Below are 16,720 nucleotides of genomic sequence, written 5' to 3'. Positions count from 1 at the left end.
GTTTGCCTGAAGAGAATTAATCAGAAAATGGCTGAATACAAATACAAGAGAGATTTGAATATGCTGTTTTCTGATAAAAAATAATAATAAAAAAAACTATAATAATAAGAAGAATTCAGCCAATTGAATGATTGAGAGCAACTGTAAACCATACAGGCATGCTTTTTTTTTATTTTTTTTTTATTTATTATTATTATTAAAGGGACTTCAGACTCACACACTGATTGAAGAAAGATAAATTAGTTAACATGTGGGTTTATCTCACTTGGCACAGATAAGTGGAGGGTTGGTGTCTGTTATTGTGATGTGAATTTGAGGCCAAAGTCCAGTTGTAACTGGGCAGGGGAGGCTGCAATCCAGTGAACTCTGAATCTGAACTCTACAGCTGTGATTGCATTTAGGTGCTTTTTATTCACTCAACACTGAGGAACACAGCACAAGAGAAGATTCAGGTGTTTCTTCACACAGGGGACTCTACTTAATGTAAGCACTTTGATTTTCATACTTTTTACAACAGTTGTACTGTGTGTTCTTATATAAGTTGACTAAAAGTTTCCATTGCTGTACCTGTGTCATGAACTAATGACACAGCTGATTTAACAGAAGTCAAGGATGGAGTGGTGGAGACGCTGGTTGCCAGCAGTGCTGTTTTTTAGTGTGAGTGGAGTTAAAATGGAGCATCTCCAAGCTGAAAACCTCAACCTTCTTCCTCCAGATGAGTACAACATGGTCCTGAATCGAGGAATGACAGGTACACATTGGTGTAGACTGTCTCTTTCAGTTCAATTTCTTCCTTTGTTATCTACTTCAGTAAGGACTGTTGGAGCTGGGAAATAAAGAGCCCACAACATCAACCATTAGAAATCCATTTTCGTTTTGTGCAGAACATTCCTGTAGTACAGTACAATTCCTTCAATATTCTGAATTAGCTGAATTAATTTCAGATTAGCTGTTTGGATTAGTCTTTGATAGGTATTATGTCTTCTTAGGGAGGTTTGTGAGTCTAAGTGTGATAGTTTAGCAGACAAGTTGTAGCAGTTGTGATGGAGGTTCTATCATGTTTACCTTGGAGACATTGAAAACACTACTGATTTACAGTTTTCATCAATATAATGACAAATTCCTGCTATGTGTATTCCTGTTTACAACAGTGTAGTTTGTGACATCACTACTGACAAACACTCAAAGAATATTTTTATTCACCAGTAATGCCTTAATATTGTCACTTATAATATGCAAGTTACCAATATTATATCCATTAATGCACCATTTTAGCATAAAAACAAACCAAACAAATGGCATATAACATAGAACAAGTTTCTACACGATGCATGTTGGTTCATTATCTACAAGAGTTGATTTATCTTATCTAAGAAGCCCAGGTCTCAGTTTAACTGAGTGGGTTAAATTAGCTTATGGGTTTTACTCATATCAGTTTTGTTTTCATTCATCCAATTAGAGTGACACACCAGACATTAAAAGACTTGTTCATACACCAAGACTCAGTTTTATTGTAGTGAAGAATATGTTGACCCAAGCCATATGAATGAACTGGATACAACAGAATTATTTAATCCTGTAAGAAAGCAAATATATTTCCATGAAAATTTGGCCTATACAAATCACCTATCATGACTCTACTAGTTTCCCATTTAAAATGCATCAAATTCTCCCATTATGTTATCATAGTGCCATTAGCTAGATTCACTCCCTGTAATTAGTGCACTAATGTGCCTTCTGAAAATATAACAGTTACTAAAAAGATTATAAGCCTCAAAAAACATGTTTCTATCGGGTAAGAATCTAAAAATGTTGTTTTAATGTTATAAACTTTGTGCAATGAGAACTGAGAACCAGTCCACTGAAGGATTGTGACTTTTATGCAGTCCTGATTGTATTGTTACCAGCAACTTTGTTTTTTATTATTATTATAAGATCGACACTCACTTGTGTCTAATGTGTTAATTTGTCCATCAGTGCTGCCCAGAGACTGCCATGAGATGCTGATGGCATCCTCAGGCCAGGCCAGAGATGGAGTATACTTGATCAAACCAGGTGACTCTCCCATCGTGGTCTACTGTGCCATGCAGGAGGGAGGCTGGACTGTGGTTCAGCATATTACAGTCAATAGCAGTGTGAACTTTGATCGCACCTGGGCTGAGTACAAGAACGGCTTTGGGGATGTCACAGGGGATCACTGGCTTGGGAATGAGTACCTCCATCAGCTCACCCAAGGCCCCACTCGCTATAAACTGGGAGTAAAACTCGTGGACCGGGATGCCATCACCAAGATGGGGGAGTATGATCCGGTCCTGGTGGAGGATGAATCAGCAGCATACAGACTGAGGCTGGGGTTGTTCCAGGGCACAGCTGTGGACGCTCTGACTCTGGACACAGAAAACTACTTGCATGATAACCAGAAATTCACAACCAAAGATAGAGACAATGACAACTACTTCCAAAACTGTGCCAAGCTGGAGTTTCAAGGGGTGCCAGGAGGAGGATGGTGGTATGATGCCTGCGCAGGTGCAAATCTGAATCGCAGAAATGTCATTTACTGGCAAAAAGACTGCAACAAGGAGCGGCTGTGCAAGTATGCATGGATGATGGTGAAGCCTTCAGACACAGTTAAAATTATTCCCAGTGGAGAATGCAAAAAGGATGAGCTATGAGGAAGTGACTTCACCACATTTTATTCAGAAATGCACAGACATGATCACAAAATACTGAGAAGAACCAAAAATGTATCACAAACTTGAAACACTGTTTAAAACGGCATTCTGGTTCAGCTCTTCCTTCACCATGTCAGCTTGCTCAAAGCCAAGATTTTCTTTCCCCAAATTGCAAACGCTCTGTTGTTAGCTTAGCTGCTCTCCTAAAAACAAAACATTATAGCTTATAATTCACCGTGATAAAAATGTCTCCTGCTTGTTTTCCAGTGCTTGCAGAAAGAAACACTTCATGAACACTTTTACTCCAACAAAATCTAACTTGTTTGCCAGAAATACAATAGAAATATTATGACATGTTAATTTTAGCTATATTAATAAAGAAAACAAATACTGTATTTTGATGCTTAAGAACAAAAAAATCCTGAGGATAAAAATAATGAAGACAAGACAATGTGTACTGTAAAATTCTTCACTCCTCCAGATGTAAACACTGACATTAATAAAAAATTAAAACAGTTAACTTTTTTTTTTTTTTTTTTGCGCTGTCGACAGCTTGCAACTGATGCATCATCACTATAACGGAAGGACAGAAAATACATGATAACAATGAAGCTGAATCTATATTTAATCATCTAACAAATGACAGTGAGCAACGTGTAAAGGCTTTATTTATCACCATGTAACAATCTGGAATCAGCAAAAGGAGTCTGACTTCAGGACAACTTGTATACTTTTAGCCCTTTGAATAAAATTTGCAAAAACGCACAAACACATCTGCACGTGTCATGACATTTTGGGTGTGATAGTATAAAGTTGAATAGGTTGAAGGGAAGTTGGGTCGTTTTAAAAGCAAGATTTTTTAAATAATTAGCGTGGATCTAATCCAGAGTGGAATCTGAACACAAGTACAGTACATATGAAATACGTTAATATCCACATGGTGCATTCAATGACCATATATTTGAAGGGAAATATCGGTGTTTTTCTTCTATTATTATCTTAGAACCTATATACAGTGTCATTTATACTGTAATAGATGTGTAATGGTTCTCCACTTGCAGACTTTTAGCAGCATAAACATACACTATAGCAGAACAAGCAACACTACAAGATCTATTTTACTTGGGATGTTGAATTCAAGTTGACAAGCCAGAGTTGTTGGTACAAACTTACAGTCATTTTAAAAAAAAACTACTTTATGTCACTTTTGAGCTGACCACAGGATTTTGTCCATACCAGTACAGCTTCTCCTCAATCCTTTTCTTTTTCCACTGGCAGAGCAATAACATGCGAAAAGTCTTTTGAAAAGTCTTGTTGCAAAGGGCGTAGCACATGGGATTGACGGTGCTGTTGACGTAGCACAGCCAGTAGCCTAGATGCCAGAGGGAGAGGGGGATGCAGTCTGAGCAGAAAGTGGAAATCAGTACCATGATGTTATAAGGTGTCCATGTTAGAATGAAGGCCAGCAAGATGGCACTGAGAGTCTGAGCTGCCTTTCTCTCCTTGATCAGCACCATCCTCTTCCTCTTGGTGATCTGGTTCTTAAGTGTGGCGTCAATGGGCTTGGTTGCTGAGGAGGTGGATGGAGCACTCATTGACTCTGCTGATGAGAATGCTGACGACACCATTTTGGTGTCCCCATTTTTGCTCTGATGTTCCACGTGAGTGTCTTTGGCCACAGGCTTGAATTTGTAGGACACACACTTGCTGCTCTTCTGAGAGTTGCTTTTGGGTGGCATCTGAAAGAAACTGTCTTCATCATAGCTGCTGAGTTGTTCGCTCTCACTACCCATGATGCTCTTGCTTGGTTCGCAAGCCTGGTTCCTGAAGGAGGGCTGGAAGCTTCCTGGAGACACTGGTCTGTCCTCATCCTCTGAGGAGGCGTAGCTGTTGAAGGTGGTCAGCTGACCAGCTTTGGACCATTCATCACTGGTGGTAGCTGCTGATTTAGCAGCATTGCTCCTGCTGGAGGACGACCAGGAAGCTTGGTTCCTATCATGTGAAGTTGATCTTAGTTTACAACTAAAACAGGATCTGATGATGGTTTTTTGAGGCTGTGTCACCGCAGAGTCTGTCTGATAGTTAACCCCCTGAAGCTCAGCCAAATCTTTAGTCCTCTTCTCCGTCTCTTTGTAGATTCGACAATAGAGGATTGTCATAACTGACACAGGGATGTAAAAAGCTGCAATTGCTGTTCCAAATGTTATTACAGGCTCCGAGAAAAATTGGATCTGGCATTGCTTCTCAGGGACAGTCCTTTTACCAACAAAGTATTGCCAGCATAAAATAGGTGGAGCCCACAGAATCAGGGACACCAACCAGGCTAAACCTATCATGATACCAGCCCGTTTGGGAGTCCGTTTGGCCCTGTAGGTCAGAGGTCTTGTGATGGAGAAATATCTATCAAAACTGATTACCAGTAGGTTCATGACAGAAGCATTACTAGCTACATAGTCTAATGCCAACCACAGGTCACAGGCAAGGTTCCCTAAGGCCCAGTAGCCCATCAGTATGTAAGAAGTGTACAGATTCATGGAGAAAACACCTATGATGAGGTCAGCTGCTGCCAAACTCAGCAGGTAGTAATTGTTCACTGTCTTTAGTTGACTGTTGACTTTAAAGGAGAGCATTACAAGAACATTCCCCACAATGGTGATGAGGCTGACTATGGCTGATACAGTTGCGATGGTGATCACCTCCCAGAGACTGTGAGTGACCAGGTGGATGTCCGTCATACTGGAGTTCAGCGTGGAGTTGACCATGCTTTTTCCTTCCATGGTTCTGGTTTTAGTGGCATCCAACCATCACAAGTATGCTTGGATTAGTCATTTTTAGTAAGTTCTCCTGAAAGAAAGAAAGAAAGAAAGAAAGAAAGAAAGAAAGAAAGAAAGAAAGAGAAAGAAAGAAAGAAAGAAAGAAAGAAAGAAAGAAAGAAAGAAAAAGAGAAATTACTTTTAATGAAAAAATTTAAGTATATTTAGCATCAAATAGTCAGACTTGATAGTAATTACCTACAACTGAATTTATTTGTCTCAATTACACAAAATAAATCAACATTATTTCAATGTTTTTCAAATAATTTTCTGTTCCCATTTTTAAATACCCTCATGAAAAAAAAGACTTCTGACCGCATTCAAATTCAGGTCACAATAAAATTTTCCTTAGAGCTCTAAAACTATTAGTTTTTTAAGAACATCTAATGTATTATGCATTGTTTGTTAGGATGCTAACATCTTCATGGGAGAATTCCATTATTACTTTATTTTGTTCATTATTATGTTTGAACATTTTTGAAGTTCATTTCTAGAAACCTAATGTGTGTGAGCTTTAATGGCTTTTTCATGTAGCTGCAGTCACTCCAATATCTCCATCACTTAACTTAAAAGAAAAGGAGAAAAATATGTCTGTTCTCCCCTTGGTAACCAAAGTCCCCAGGGTGGTCTTTGATCAAAAATAGCCAAACCTAAAGGAGAAGATGAAGCATCCTACATATCGAAGCTAAAAACTGTGAGTTAGTGAGTTTGTTAGTTTTGTTGGGGAAACTATATTTGAATAGCTGACATGCATTACAACATGCATTATCTATTTTACTAGCTCTGAAGTTGTAATGAGATATTTGAAGCGAAAACAAATAAAGAAAATAAAGAAAAATAGTGGTCTTGGTTTTAGGATGCTAAAAAATTCTAAACATCTGTGTATTTTAAAGTTGTAGCCAGCAAATGTCTCAGCCAATCAAATTCCTAGTTGGTCATAGTTTTCAATATGAATTGCATCAAAATCATTAAGAAGCAAGGATTTTGCATAAGGCAAGTTTAAAGAAAATCCTTGACACATATTTCAACACATCTAGGCAAGCCTTATTTAGTTTGAACTACTATAACAGTTTATCAAGGTAGCCCAGGAAACGGTGGAAGAAGAGTCAAGTAATGGTCTTTGTTTGTTGAGCCAGTAGATGGCAGCAGACACCCTCCACATGAAGAAGCTACACATAACGGTACCTGCATTCTTAGGTTTTAGCAGGATGTGAATGCACACTCTCTGAGTCCAACACACAAGTGAGAGGATACTCAAGCCAAAATGGACATGTGCATTGGAAAAAAGCCCACAGAACGGCATTGACATCATTTGGTACCTTGGCTTTCATCACCTGCAGTTGCAAGACATTGCCTTGTGATTGTTTTTAATTTTCAAGGGGTTTTAACAAATATTTTGAAGCAGTGTTAACCCTCTGAATGTGTGAATGATAACTCATTAATTCCCACTAATGAGCTGTTACTCCTCACTTCCATTTTTCCAGAGTGGACTCTCCCTCAGGAAAACTGCTGCCAACTGGTCACCATGGCATCAGTATTTTCATCTGTGCCACTTGATCTGCTTAAAATGAGAAAATTTCACTGCTGTGTTCCAGGCTTTGGTGTATGACTTTCCAAAGGCAAAGATCATTGAAAATGACCAGTTCAGCAGTGGCATCAATCCACCATCAGGGAATTACAGGGTCTCTGAGGCTCTCAGTATTGAATCACAATGATTTCAGGGGCAGATCACCTCTACAGAGAAAATCCTTCATGTGGGTAGTAGCATTTGAACCTTCAGGTGGTCAAGCAGAGCCCTGGCACACATGCAGGCAGATATAGCTGATACATTATCCCTTTAGCTGTCAAAAATAGCACCATATCAAGGAACTGGTGCTCAAACACACTACTAAAACAAACATTCATGTCCTTGTTGACTGACCCTTGCCTCTTCCGTTATACACAGACCTACCATGTCAGAACACTTTGATCAAAATAATAGGAAATTGTATATCAAGACAGATTTAGATAACAGTTGGCCAACTTCTCTCTAGGGTACCAGAGTAGATTTCCTAAAATATCTCAAGCTCTCTTGAGTATTGTGTCTCAGTCCTCTTTTTGTTACAAAACAAGAATTTGTTTACATGAGCTGAAGGTTGAATACAGTTTTCCAGTTGCTTTATTTTTCTAAACCCCACATTGTTGTCTTAAACATGGCTCATATCTCATCCTAAACTGCCTAATCTAATAAATGTTTATGCACTATATCAGCGTGTAAAAGGACGTTATCTTATAAATCCCCTTTAAACTGGAGAGCTCCTCCAAAGAAAAATGTTTGGCTGTCATCAATATAACATCATCCATCCTTTTTTCATACCCGTTTGATTCTGTTCAAGGTTGTAAGAGAGCTGGATTAGTTCCCAGCTGGCATGAGGCAAGATGTGAGGTACTCCCTGGACAGTTTGCCAGTCCATCAAACATGAACTCTCCACAGTTCAATTCTTTGGATGTAATCACAACTCTTTCCCTTTAGAAAATAACTTCTATGCTCATTGGCATTCCTTTAATGGTGCAAGGCTAACAGGAGTTCTAGTGGCAGCCCAAGGCTCTCACAAATAACATTCCAGTTACTGTGGGGTGTCCAACTGCAGGACTTGAATGGTCCCCTTCATCTTCTTATTAAAGTGTAAAATCTGCTAAAAGACCACAGGGAAGTCCACAGAATTATAATCCCATTTGTGATTCTTTTACCAAATTGTGGTTCACACTATCTTAAGTTTTTACTTTAATTATTACATTTTTATTGTAATAATTTACTGATTAAAAATCAGTTTTCCTAATTAATTTGTGCTGGTTGATTACTTGTATTGATGTGGTCATTGAGTCAATGTAAAAAAAAACAACTTTTTTGTCAGTTCTGATTTATGTATAGGACATATAGAAGATTGAAATTGTACTTCTGTCATTCTCTGTGTAAACAGAATGAAAAAGAAAGATGGCAGAGAAAATGAAACAGAAATAATATGAAAAGAAAAAAACCTACAAAAGAACTTTACTGTTGAAATTAAGTTTAGTAGTCAGTAGAACTTAATTTCCTCAGTTTAACTGTCTTTTTTTATTGTAAATGTTGTCATTTGATCATGAAGCTGTCACTACTTAGTGTAGGATATAGGCTATAATATAGTAAATAATTTATAGTAAACAAAGATATTACAATGCATTTAAGATGGAGATAATAAACACATGACACAAAGAGAGAAAGAGGCAATTGTGACGTGATCCTCCCCTTCAGCACCATGGACAGCAACATGGGTTGATCAATACACAGATATTTCAGAGCCAATTTACAGGGTCTAGCATGCTCAGACCTCAGCCATAAAAAGGATCAATAAGTCAGGCAGAAGAGGCTGAGATATTCAACTGAACCATCTTTCTGTCCCTGCAGTCTCCCTGCTTCAAAGAAATGGAGACGAGCGATGGCAGCTTACCAAAGTGAAGGAATTTTAGTCATTTTTCTATTAATAAAGTTGATAGCATCCCTCCCTCGTCCCACTTTTATTAGCTTTTCATTAGAGTTTCAATGATAATTTTAAAGATTTTGGTTGGAATTAATTACTTAGATCATGAAACATCCTTTTGAGTCATTATGAGTAAAGAAAACTATAGTCTTGATTGTCCTCAGTTTTACGTTGTGTAATCATAGGAAGATGGTTTGTGTCCATGCGACAGATAGGGCTATAATGTAGTCTCACAACCAGAAAAACAGTTTTCTGATTTGATCATTTTCCATACTTATCATACTTTCCTGCTGTGTATCATTGAAAACTATAAAATATATATATATATATATATATATATATATATATATATATATATATATATATATATATATATATATATATATATATATATATATAAAGAAAACTATAGTCTTGATTGTCCTCAGTTTTACGTTGTGTAATCAGGCATTATCAGCAAGACACAAATTTGATCCAGTTCGTTTAGAAATTTATCACATTTTCTCTTTTGTTTAGGATTAAGTCTGCTGCTATCATAGCTGCAGACTCACACTTTCATTAAAGATGTTTAATTTTGGCAAGTACTACAACTATTTTTGTTCAAAATAAAAGTAACGTAGTGTTTCCTTTTCAGGAGTGAAGGTGGATAGCCTAACAGTGATTATGTTCACGGCCATGAAAAGACTTAATTAATGATGACAGGTAGAACACACACACACACATACACACACACACACACACACACACACAAACATACACACACACTCAGACAAGAAATAGCTCTTGAGGTCAGGAGGTAGAACAAGTCAAGCCTACAAATAGCTTCTAAACTGATGCAGGGAGCATTTTAATGGTACATTCAGAGCTCAGAGTGTGGACTCGTGCATCACAATAAATAGTGAATATGGTCTGTTGTGTCCTGTTTTTAGAGTTTTTGTGGATGCTGTTTGTCATCAAATGTGACGCACTGTGGGGAAGCGCTTCCTGATGCTGTCTGGACAGGACAAATGGGGGTGACACAAGATGTGGTTACACAGTACACTGTATGTTAATTAAAATGTCATGCTACTGTAAAAGTCATCATAGTCCTGATAGTAATATAAAGGAAATTTTAAGAGCTTAGTCCCCTTTATTACCTTTACATCATAAAAGTATTAGTGAGCTTTCGGCAATTTTGTGTTAGCTTAGTAAGCAACAGTCATTGATACGAAAGTTAATGGTGTCCAATTTGTGAGTGAGGACAGGTAATTCAGCACAAATCCATTCTGTGCCTCCATGCTGGGTGCTGAAGGCTGGCTTCAACTCCTTTGGCACTGGGCCATCAGTGCTTCTGTCCTGTAGCTTCATACGCTGGCTCTCATCACACAGGCCTCCCAGTCTTAGTTAACCTTTCTTCATGCAACACATCTGCTCTGCACAGCTAAAACAAGAAAAGCTACTGGCGCGAGTATAGGAGAGTGTGGCCCTTGCAAACCAAAGAAAAAGAAGATGGAGGTAACCATCAGAAGAAGATGAAGGCAGCAAGAGAAAAGTGATTCAGCGCAAAGGAAGACATATGTGACTGTGCGGTGGGTATGATTTGCCAATCAGCCCAGAGCTCCTTGGCACAATGCTTTGTGTCTCCAGTAGACAGCCCAGTGACCCATGGTTAAGATCTCTGCAAAAGTAGTGGTCTGGAAGAAGTTATTTCTTGAGTCAGACACAGAAGGAAGAAGAATGCAATCTGAAATATTAATCAGTGCTTTAGTATTAGTGACAAAGTAAGGTGTAGTAAAAGATAAAAGAATAAATCTCAGTTCTCTGTTGTGCTTTTAAAACAACCATAAATTTAAATTAGATCTCTCCGCTGATGAGGAATGATGAAAAGGATCATTAGATGAATATTATGATCCGCTTATGGACACCACAGTGGATTTGGCAGCTGTATAAGGGAGAAAAAAAAGCAATAACACTCAAAGCCTCCAGCAGTTCTGTTTTCTGAGCGGCTGCAATATTTCATTAATGCACCATCGTTTGGATAATGATCTGGCCATGAACTCGTTTGTGGTCTTGCATGGCGAGTTTTCTAGATTTGAGTCTGTTTTTCTTTACTTGTTCCAGTGAATTGCTGGATGTTTGTTCCCAGCTGGCCCAATTTTTTTTCTAAGCTGATATAACATTTGTCTGCAAAACAACAAAAGATTGTGGAAGCTAAGCAGCTGAAGGAGCACAAATAAAATTGCACACAAACACACTGTTGGTCGGCTCCACAATTATAACTCCCCAAGTCAAAATCTTGCTCTGAAGTCTTGCGGATAACTCATTCACAGTCTGGTGATTATGTGTTTCCAAACTCACCAAACCATTACTGTATTGTGGCTACTACTTCCAGATTTTTTTTCTTTAACGGAACCAGTTTTTTTCTAACATTTATCGTAACACCTCTCAAGATCTGTGGGGGCTGGAAGGACTCGTTAAAATTACGCTTCACTGCTTAATCCCTCCCTGTATTGTCATTACTAGTTAATCAAAGGGAGGAAGGGAGAGAGGTGAAAACATGCAGTTTTGGAAAATATCAATTGTTTTTTTAATGTTACATTTCATTACATTATTATAATAATTAATGTAATGTTTAAAAGTTTAAATACTTATAAAAAAAAAAGAGGGAATCGGGATGTGGAAGACATATCATAGTGCTGTAAAACTGGGCGTGCAAGTGGCAAATTAAGAGTGGTCATAGAAATATGTGAGAGCTGGATGAAGGTTATTGTAGCAGATGTCAATCTGAGATTAAGACTAACATGAGATGCAGAATGCTGGAGGAAATGAATTTGTTGTAATGTGAAGATGTAAGATGCTTTTCTGTTTTGTATTCTATGAAAAAGCACATTTCTCCCAGTAATCTGTCAGTCACAGGAAACTAAATTAAAAAAAAAAACATATGTGAATAGAAACATATGCAACTTATTGTGTAGCAAGTGTTTCAGAGGAACGAATGTGCACATCTTTTCGGGAGCACATCCTCTGTTGTGTTCATTAGGGTAAAAGGCTACATTAAAAATACATGCCAAGACCTCTCAGACATGCTCTTGTGCACACATGACGTTACTTCCTTTGAATCCAGGTCATGCCTTTGTGCATTAATCAAAAAGTGCACATTCAATCAGTCCTGATTTTCTGGAGACTTAACAAGCCACTGATGTAAAACAAAAGAAAAAAAAAAAGATGAATATACTCACAGTTGTATTTGATTAGGTCTCCCAGTCTTCTTTTTAAGGGAACACTTTGTCTCCTGTTCGGAGCAAAGTTCATATTTAATCCTTTTGTTTTGCCTGGGAAGCCTTCGGGTCAAGTGTGGCGCTGAGGAACAGGATCACAACACAGCAGAGGAGAAGACTGTGGCAGATGAGAAATCCTGCTGACTTGACCCTTGCATGCAAGAAAGCTCCAAGGGGAAAGTGTGAGCAGAAAGGCAGAGGAAAAAGAGGACAAAGAGTAGGGTGGACACCAGGAGGCTTCTCTCATCCCTGCGCAAAGAGGAACATCACTTCCCGCTCGGCTCCAAACCAGCCATTGTTCATCTAAATATGAAAAGTATCCTCAAGTTGCAGGGCATCCTTCCTCATTCATTTAGAAATTAACGACAATTCTGCTCAGGAGCCAAAGAAAGAGGACAGGAGAGAACTTTTCCTCCCAGTATGTGCTGAGCAAAAATCAACGTGCTGCTTCTCAGGCAAGTTGAAGCAGAATGTCAGTGAAAAGCAGCGTGATGCCTGAGCCAAGTCACTGCTGCTGCCACAATGCTGCTGCTGCTGGAACTACTCTGGCTGACAGACACAGATGTAGCTGACGCTAGCAAGCTGGGAGGAGAAATTCCCATAGGGCTGAATGGTTCATCATGTTTCGGGACAGTGAGCACGCAGCTTAAACTACAGAGTGTTGGGTGGGGGTGTGTGTATGTGTTTGTGTGTGTTGGGGGGAGGTTTGAAGGGGTCCGTTTTCGAAGGTGCGTGGGTAAAAGGGGGGAAACATGAGAGGGAGTGTGGAAATGACACTGAGGGAGGTGCTCAGTCAGACCAGTTGAGCCAAACCCTAGATTGTGTTTTTGTCTGTGAAGAGCAAGAGGTGACTGATTATCGCCACTCATGGTTCTCCCAGTTAAATAATGTTAAGACTGAAGCAGCGTAGCTATCAACAACCTCATCTGGACAATGCTGCTGCTGCCTTTTTACTCAGGGGAGAGAGCTGACATGGCTGGGCCAGATAAGCACACCACTGAAATGACAGATGTTTTTTCACTGGGACCCTTATGTGCATGTTTGTGTGCGTGTGTGTGCTTGGGTGTAAAGTCTTTACACTGTGCATTTTAATCCGGATGATGGGTGCTGATGTGCCCCATGAGTTTCCATCAAATCACAAGAGAAAACAATGATAAAATCAAGCTGCTGTCAATGTTTTCTGTGAATTATAGAATAAACTATTGCTATTTTCCCTCATTCAGTTTATGCAGGTGACTTATTGATGGGTCAAAGCCATAATGGTGGACAGAATTTGATGTTTACATCAGAGAAAAGTTGGATTGCTTTGAAATTTCTTACTTTTAAATATGCATTGATGCTGTATTGCAGCTCCTTTAGTCTTTTTCCTAACATTCCAGTCATTGGAAGTTATATGGAAGAGTGGGAAAGAAAAAAACAGTGTATTACCCACCCAGTGAGTCTATCTGACTTTGATTTTGACACTTTTATTAAAGACATTACAAAGGTTTTTAATTTAAATGACACTTTCAATAAATTTGTTTTAATTTTTTTTAAATTATTTATGTTTTTTTCAGAAAAATCTGGAAAACAATAGAGTAAAAGTATGAGTATTGTAAGTAAACAATATGTAAGACAAAGGAGAAAAATCTATTTTTTATAACATCTTTGTGAATCTGATGTGTTAGGGTTATAAACAATCAAAGAGAAAACATGGAAGTGATAAATAAAACAGATATGAAACTGAAAGTAAATAATAAATATTCAGCCATGAAATTATAATGAGAAGATGAGATGTGTTGGCACACACAGAATAGGCCGACTGGTAGACAACAAAATGGGGAAAACTATACTTCCAAATGACATCTGATATAATGACTTTGCTACTAGATGAGAGCTGTATAGTTGTGGCATCATGATTGATGTATTTCATGAAAATCTTGCCACACAGCACCGTAGCCTCTATCTCCACTCCACTCCACCCTCCCCTTCGCCCTCCCTGACAGGCTGATCTAATGCCATTTCCAGGCAGGCGGCCAAAGGACAGACACCTGGCTCATCATTGCCGCTGAACTGCTGACCTGCATGCACTTTACAGTGTCCCTATATTTTTTTATGTGATATATTCACACATTAGCATGCACGCACATTCGTCCGAGTGTGCACGCATGTGTTATTGCCTTGGATGCTTCATCATACCGATTCATTTTGCTCAATGTGCCTTATTGGCAAAATCACAAAAGTCTGTCAGAAGTTATGACAGGTGCAGGCACCGTTAACCTCCTAATTACACTGATATATGTAATTGCCTTGAACTGGTTACTCAAATTAAGTGTGTGACCTTGATCTGTGAGGCCAAAGTATAACTGTTTTCCAATACATCTTCTTGATCTATTTATCTTTTCAAATTTTGATCTGCTTTAACACACATTGACAAGACTTCTATGATGAATAGTGATGGTAGATGGATGGAAGCCATCACAACCATTCAGGTGTCATCCTCGCCCATCATCTCTGTGCTGAAGGATGGCTGTTTTTCCACAAGACCCTGTCAGATCCCTGCACGGAGACAAGATGGGGCAGGACATCAGCACATCCAAAGATGAATTGCATCTGTCCACAGTGGCTTGCTTATCATGCTTATCTCCTGACCCAATTGTACACCCATATGCTGGCAAAAAGAAAAACGGATTAACCTCTACATGGTAGAGTTACATTTTTAACATTTTTAATTTGTCCCCCCCCCCCCCCCCCCCCCCCTCCCTTCTATTTTTTTTTTCTCTGTCTACGTTCCATCTGAAACAGTTTTTACCTGAATCCTGTCCTTATTCTGTCCATATATACAAGATAACAATCAATACTGACTTTGGAGCTTTCATCTAGTTGCTATTTGGCATATGTGACTCTCCACAGTGGCTGAAAGCATTAACTTCTGTGATGTTCTCGTTACTGCAAGGCTTTGATGTGCAGCAAACGTTTATCTCCCTCAGGTCCGCCTTGTTGTTTTTGTTTTAGTGAGTGTGTGTCTCCCTCTGGCCCTGATCAACAACTCCTTTTTGACATAGTGATTGGCCAACACGCTGAATGATTTTGTGGGTTTACAAGCCCCCTGCTGTGGGGTTTGCTTTTATTCCCTCAGTAGTTAGACTCGCTTGTTTAAAACTCTAAAGATTGAAAAAACAAAAAAAGGTTTTTACTTTTTCAAAGAATTTTGTGTGCAGAAATCAAGTTTAAGATATAACGTTGATATGATTTATTTTTTTACTGTTTTTGTTGTTGTTGTTGTTGTTGTTTTAAGAACCTGAGCTCTTCACATTAGCAATGAAACTTTAATGCTGCCTTGACAGACGAGATACAATAGTAACCAGCTCTGATTGAACTGCCATTGTGAGCTAATAGCTTATATTCCTTTAAGGACATCCTATACTCTTTATGCTCCTGCATCAACAACAATGACTTTGTCTGGACGAGTCCTGAGCTAACCAGTGCAGGCTTTGCTATGTAGGTTGTGTGCTGTGAAAGGAATAACTGTTGCTTTTTAGATTTCAGCTCATGATAATCTTCTCATCAAAATGTCATTCCACCACGCTGACAGCTTAAAAAAGAAATAAGGAATAAAAAAGGAAGAATAAGAGAAACTTACAACATGGCATTTTGTAACGTGATAAAGAAAGCATTTTAGGTGTTTTGATATTTTTTAAACCCTAACCATGTGCCTTTTGCAGAAATCTAACCAGACTGTGAGTAAAGTTAGATCTCCTGATTGGGTTCTTCTGAGGACATTTACAGCATTGTTAATGTTTGGAAAGATTTTAGAGCATAGAAACTTAAGAGCTTCATTTTGTGGAGCTGATGAATCTGGTGGTTGAGTAGTCAGACTGGAAACAGCAGTGCCCTTTTCAACCCTTTTTTTTTTTAGATAATTACAAAGTAAGCATTTAGTATGTGGCTAATAACATGTTGTTTAATGCTCCTAGAACTATCATCAAAGTAAACAAAATGGTTAATACAAATGTCAAAGTGAGAGCAGTAGGTGGAGTGTATGTGTGTAAAAAATTTACCTGACTTATGTTAAGCAGAAGTTCTGTGGCATGAACAGAAACTGGAAGTAAACAAACCTAGCAAACACTTTAATTCCTGCAAACACAGACTGATGCACAACACAAAATTAAAAAAGCCCAGCTGTATTCAACTTTCCCCCCTTTTTCATGCCACAGGCTCGATGACTGTCTTTGTGTTGTCCTTGTTTACGCAGGTGTGTGAGATATGTGCATGCACTGATGTGCATACTGACGCAGATGCTGCTGGGGACACTGTGTTCAAGACGTCCAGACTCCCTCCCTATCAGGATGTCCAGTCACCATTCGTCTGAATTATTGGTCACCAAAAAAGGGTGTCAAGGCTTCAAATGTGCTCCACCATTACCACAGAGAATCTTATCAGGAGCAGAACATTTTTAACTGTGCACACTAAAAAAAAGGATTAAACACCTTTTCAACAGC

The 16,720-nt window shown here is 38.7% G+C and overlaps 2 protein-coding genes across 3 annotated transcripts; one reads left to right on the top strand and one right to left on the bottom strand.

Annotated features, from left to right (window-relative positions):
* Positions 1-368: 368 nt before the first annotated feature.
* Positions 369-3,189, top strand: zgc:194887 (uncharacterized protein LOC571819 homolog). Of its 2 annotated transcripts, none has more exons than XM_041972695.1 (3): positions 369-483; positions 592-751; positions 1,978-3,189. In XM_041972695.1, the coding sequence occupies exons 2-3, from the start codon at positions 613-615 to the stop codon at positions 2,670-2,672; spliced, it is 834 nt and encodes a 277-aa protein (XP_041828629.1). In that variant the 5' UTR covers positions 369-483; positions 592-612; the 3' UTR covers positions 2,673-3,189. The 2 variants fall into 2 exon arrangements, with proteins under 2 accessions (XP_041828629.1, XP_041828628.1); XM_041972694.1 differs by having other exon boundaries at positions 370-483; positions 604-751.
* A 99-nt stretch (positions 3,190-3,288) lies between these two features.
* Positions 3,289-12,840, bottom strand: chrm5a (cholinergic receptor, muscarinic 5a). Its single transcript, XM_041972693.1, has 2 exons — positions 12,201-12,840; positions 3,289-5,516 (listed from the first exon to the last, which is right to left on the bottom strand). The coding sequence occupies exon 2, from the start codon at positions 5,447-5,449 to the stop codon at positions 3,869-3,871; it is 1,581 nt and encodes a 526-aa protein (XP_041828627.1). The 5' UTR covers positions 5,450-5,516; positions 12,201-12,840; the 3' UTR covers positions 3,289-3,868.
* Between the last annotated feature and the right edge of the window lie 3,880 nt (positions 12,841-16,720).

The sequence above is a fragment of the Melanotaenia boesemani genome, chromosome 20 (genome assembly GCF_017639745.1).
Source record: "Melanotaenia boesemani isolate fMelBoe1 chromosome 20, fMelBoe1.pri, whole genome shotgun sequence".
NCBI classification, from domain to species: domain Eukaryota; kingdom Metazoa; phylum Chordata; class Actinopteri; order Atheriniformes; family Melanotaeniidae; genus Melanotaenia; species Melanotaenia boesemani.
The sequence above is the reverse complement of the archived record's forward strand: the minus strand, read 5'-3'. Positions and strand labels throughout refer to the sequence as shown.